The 4,921-nt window shown below is 29.1% G+C and overlaps 1 protein-coding gene across 1 annotated transcript; it reads right to left on the bottom strand.

The window, feature by feature from the left end:
- Positions 1–389: 389 nt before the first annotated feature.
- On the bottom strand, positions 390–2,131 carry LOC130957391 (glucan endo-1,3-beta-glucosidase 8-like). The gene is made up of 2 exons (XM_057884252.1): positions 1,773–2,131; positions 390–1,500 (listed from the first exon to the last, which is right to left on the bottom strand). The coding sequence occupies exons 1-2, from the start codon at positions 2,129–2,131 to the stop codon at positions 390–392; spliced, it is 1,470 nt and encodes a 489-aa protein (XP_057740235.1).
- Positions 2,132–4,921: the final 2,790 nt, after the last annotated feature.

Raw genomic sequence — 4,921 nt, 5'->3', positions numbered from 1 at the left:
AAATTATGTTATTACCAGCTTCAAATCAAAATAAACTAAACAAAAAATTGCTAAAAAAACATTTAAAATTTAGAAAATTTAAATTGTCCACTTCCAAATTCCAAATGAAAAAGTACAGAAATTAACTTAGTTAATTAACATTAGTCAATTTTAGAATTTAAATTTATAATTTAAAATTTAAAATTAACGATATCTTATTCAGGATATAGATTTAAGATAAACAAAATAAATTTAAAAAAAAATTGACTGATGGAAAAAAATAATTACCTAACATTACTCTTAAATAATTTCTAACAACAGTGGCAGGCATATTAAATTTTACCAAAAGCCAGCATGCTACTAAGGTTATGTTAGATGTCATAGGTGGTTGTTTTTTGTTAAGTTGTTGGTCACATAAACGTCACAAAAAATAGAGCAAAGCCAAGAAGAAGGATATGGATTATTGCATTACGTGTCTGAAGAGAAGTTGCAGCACTCTCAATGACTATTGGGAACTTACAAGTCCCTTTTGATGGATCACTTGTTACAATTTCCGCCAGTCCATCGAAATCGCATGCCTCAATGCTTTGATCCCTTGCTTGAAAGTATTGATTAAAAGCATAAGAAATATTGCCACGAATATCCAAATCGGCACAAGAACAACCATATCCTAAGCTTGTACAATCAGTATTTGCACATGCATACCCTAATGCCTCATAAACAGGACCACTAAATTCTTTAACATCTTCGCTTAACACACACCATTGCTTCTCTAGGTATCTTACCCCTTTTGCTCCCACTGGCCATTTGTGATCTTCTCCTTTACCAGAGAAATCTACAGGGAACTTGGGCTTCCCATCGTATTCGAAAATTCCCCAATGACGCTCAAACTTTCCGGGTTCAATGCTCTTGAGATTCTCATCAAAAAGACCAAAGAGATACACATCCAAGACTCCAGGATGAAGAGGGCTTCCTTGTTGGTTTCCTAGTTTCTTAAGGAATCCATGGTAGAATCTTCTTGCTTTATCTTTGTTGGCGCTTTTGTGGCCGTCCGTCGGCCATCCAACTTCGCCAACAACGATTTTCATGTCAGAGTAGCCCTCCTTCTTTAGTGCCCAAACAAGGGTATCTACACTTGCATCAAACACATTTGTGTAAGTTGCACCCTTATCTTCGAATGATCTACCTGCGTCAAAGAATGCCAGTTCCTCTGGAAAATTTGGATTCAAATAAAGGCTAAGGTAAGGATATATGTTGATGAAGAAGGGTGAGTTATTGTCGTTAAGGAATTGGAGTATTTCTTTCATCACATCTTTGATGTCACTTCGAAACTGTCCGTCCGAGGGCTTGTCCGAACCTGAATCTAACACATCGGCATTCAAACACGAAGTAACCTTAACTTGGTCTGCAACTCCTGCCTTCTCAACAGCTTTCTGAATACTCTTCATTGCTGGGAATGTAGAACTTCTATACTTGTTTTCATAGCTCGCCAAGAAAGGCTCGTTTCCAACAGATATGTATCTGCATTATATTCAGGTAATGGTAATGGAAATGAAAACCATGCAATGCAAAAAGAATACCTAATAATGTTTATGAAAAAAATTACAGAAAAATAACTTTTAGTTTGTCAACATTAACTAACTTTAAGGTTAAAATTTATAATTTATAATTCATGTTAAGAATTTATGATTTAGAATCTAAAATTTATGTTAAACAAAATAATTTTTAAAAAAATTGGCTGATGTTGGCTGAAAAAAATTGGTTATATAACATTACTTAATGTTTATATATACCTGATGTCAACACCACCATGTAGATGTTTGGTGAGATTTTGCTTGACCCATTGCTCAGCCTGGCCACTGTTAGAAAGTCTTTCCATTTGGTCATTAGGGATACCAATCATGACTTCAATGCCTGAACCAGCAAGAGCACCAAGTGTCCAAGAATCTACATCGAACAATTTAACTTTCTTGATTCCGTTGTCCTTCAAGAGATCAACAACAGTATAAGGATTTATAGGGTGAGATGTCAATGCACCCCAGTTTATGCCAATATTTGACAAAGCATGTGAGCATTTTGCACTTGGTAGATGGCATTGAACTAAGACAAAGATCAAACAAGACGCCCATAGCATGCGTTTTGTTTGAGCCATGTTCTTGGTTCGAGCCAACCCGATTGCCCACTAGCCAATCAGATAACAAACACCGGCTTATATATGTATTGTGTTGAGCGTTAAATTCGGTAGACTAGTCCACAATAAGCAAAGGTGCAATGTCGTGCCATGACATCGGAACCAAATATGGTTCTTGATTAGATGTCTATACCTGGTTTTATTATCTCAAATAAGTTGTCTACTTTTCTAATTATAACTATCAGTAATCAACCACCTCATGTGCATGTGTAAATACTAAATAAAGAAGGGAATAATAGAGTACTAAAAGGTGTTTTTTAGATTCTATCCATCCAATGATTTTTTACAGGTATGTGATGAGAAAGAGTATTATTATTTAGAGAAATGTTAGCCATCCAAGTATTCTTTAAACCAAATTTTTAATTAAGTTATCGTGCACTTTTTCTATTTCGTATATAGGCGGGCACTTCTTTTTCATTATAGTCTTGTTGTTATCATCTTCTAAATCTTTTTTTAAATTTTTTACGTTTATCTTTTTTTTTTACGTTATTGTCGTCGTGCCACCACTATCGTCGTCATTGCTACTATCATCGCTGTCTTTTTATTGTTATTGTTGTTGTTGTTGTTTAATTTTTCTTTTTTTCTCATTTTTTTTATTATCATCATCAATTCATCATCGTCATTGTGGTCTTCATCTTCTTCTTCTCCTTTAAATGTTTAGAAAATTAAAGTACAAAAATTTTAATGCACAACACATAAATTGTGGTGGTGCACAGCACAGAAATTTTAGTATAAATCATAAAAAATTTTGAAGAATCACGTACCTAAAACATTGACACAAACTAATGAAAAAGCCATAGCACATAAATTTTGGTGTACAGCCAAAAATTCATGGTGCATAACAAAGAAATTTTGATATGCAATATAGAAATAGAAATTTTCGAGGATTACATACTCAGAACATTGACTCACTCAATTAACAAAATACATTCGCAACAAAAATTTGTGTATTATGAGTAAAAATTTTTGTGCTATATACAAAAATTTGTATTTTGTACCAATGAAATATGCACAACACATAAATTTTGGTGTACAGTATAAAAATTTTGATGTATAACACAGAAATTTTAATGTACAGCACAAAAATTTTTGAAGGACTATATATCCAAAACATTGATTCTCTCAACTAACAAAATATATTTACAACAAAATTTTGTGTACTATGTGCAAAATTTGTATGCTTTTTAACCAAATGCTACCTTAGAGTATATTTACACAGATGTAACGTATTCCTGACCCAATAAATTGTATTAGTAAAGACAAAATAAATACACAAAATAATAATAATAAATTAATATAAATATATTTAGATATCTAAAATTAAGTATATTAACAAAATTATAATAATTTAATTAACATATCAAAAAGCATTTTAATTAAAAAGTATTTTTTATTTTAATATTTTGACAATATTTGTATTTAATATGTTTAATATTCATTTATTATCAAATATTGTGTTTTTCATATTATATTTTATTGATTATCTTTTATATAATATGAAAAAAAAACATCTCAATATATAATTGTGTGAGAGAAATAAAAAATATAATAATAAAAAAGACAAAAACTTAAATCAAATAATCACAATTTTCTTTACATATATTTAAGTAGATCTAAATAATTAAATATCTTTTTTTTGTAAATTAATCATTTAATAATTTTTTGTTATTTAATTGAAGACTTGATACTCTCTAAAATTTATGATAAAAGTTTTTTTCAAAGAAAATAATTATTATATGTAAAATTAAAACTAAACTAAATAAAATAATAAAAAGAATTAATTGATATATGTATAAGTTTTAAGAAAATTATTAAATACTATTAGTATCTTTTATATTTGAGAAGTTAAACTTAATTTTACTTAATTAATTAATTGTCTAGTGTGACAAGAATTATCATTATTATTATTATTATTATTATTATTATTATTATTATTATTATTATTATTATTATTTCATTTGTTTGTTTGCTTTTTTGTTATAAGTAAAATTGATTTTTCGAATATTAATAAATTCAATTTATATAATTCAATAACGTTTATTATTGTGTTAATATTTAATAATATAAAATTTTTTAACGCATAAATAAAAGTTTGTTAAATATGGCGACAAATACACATTACAATAAATATATATATATATATATATATAAACTTAATGGAGGGAAATGTCCACACACCATAATGAATAGATTCATGTCTGTATATTCTAGGTGCATTCAGGATATCACTACAAAAAAAATATTCAATATCATCGAATTTAGCGTCTCAAGTTACTATCGATTTTACTGATAGATTTATAGAAAGTTTTATTATGAAATTCGTTACATCAAATTATTACCACTAGATTTACTTATCCAACGGTAAGTTTGTGAGTAATATTTGGAGAAAAAAAGTGAAATAAGCGTGAACTTTTTTGTCATTGTTATCGTCGAATTGTTTCGACAGTAACACATTTTAGTTAAACGTTGCATTTTAGTGTGACATAGTGGGTTACTATCGGATTTATATCCGACTATGAATCCGATGATAATCAATTATAAAATTGAGAGCACGAACTTTCTCCCCTTTTATTTCAAAACCCTCTATCTCAAATCTTCTTTTTTGTTTCTCTTTATATCTCGCTCTCTCGCCGCTTTTCTATTTCTCTCTCTATCCAATCCCTTGGCCGCCACTTCAGATTCAGATGCATCCTCATTTTCCATCTCCATGTATATATTTCTATTTTAAAATAATTTAAAATTATTCTATTT

The sequence above is a fragment of the Arachis stenosperma genome, chromosome 10 (genome assembly GCF_014773155.1).
Source record: "Arachis stenosperma cultivar V10309 chromosome 10, arast.V10309.gnm1.PFL2, whole genome shotgun sequence".
Classification (NCBI taxonomy): Eukaryota; Viridiplantae; Streptophyta; class Magnoliopsida; order Fabales; family Fabaceae; genus Arachis; species Arachis stenosperma.
This window is presented reverse-complemented; position numbering and strand designations above follow the sequence as displayed.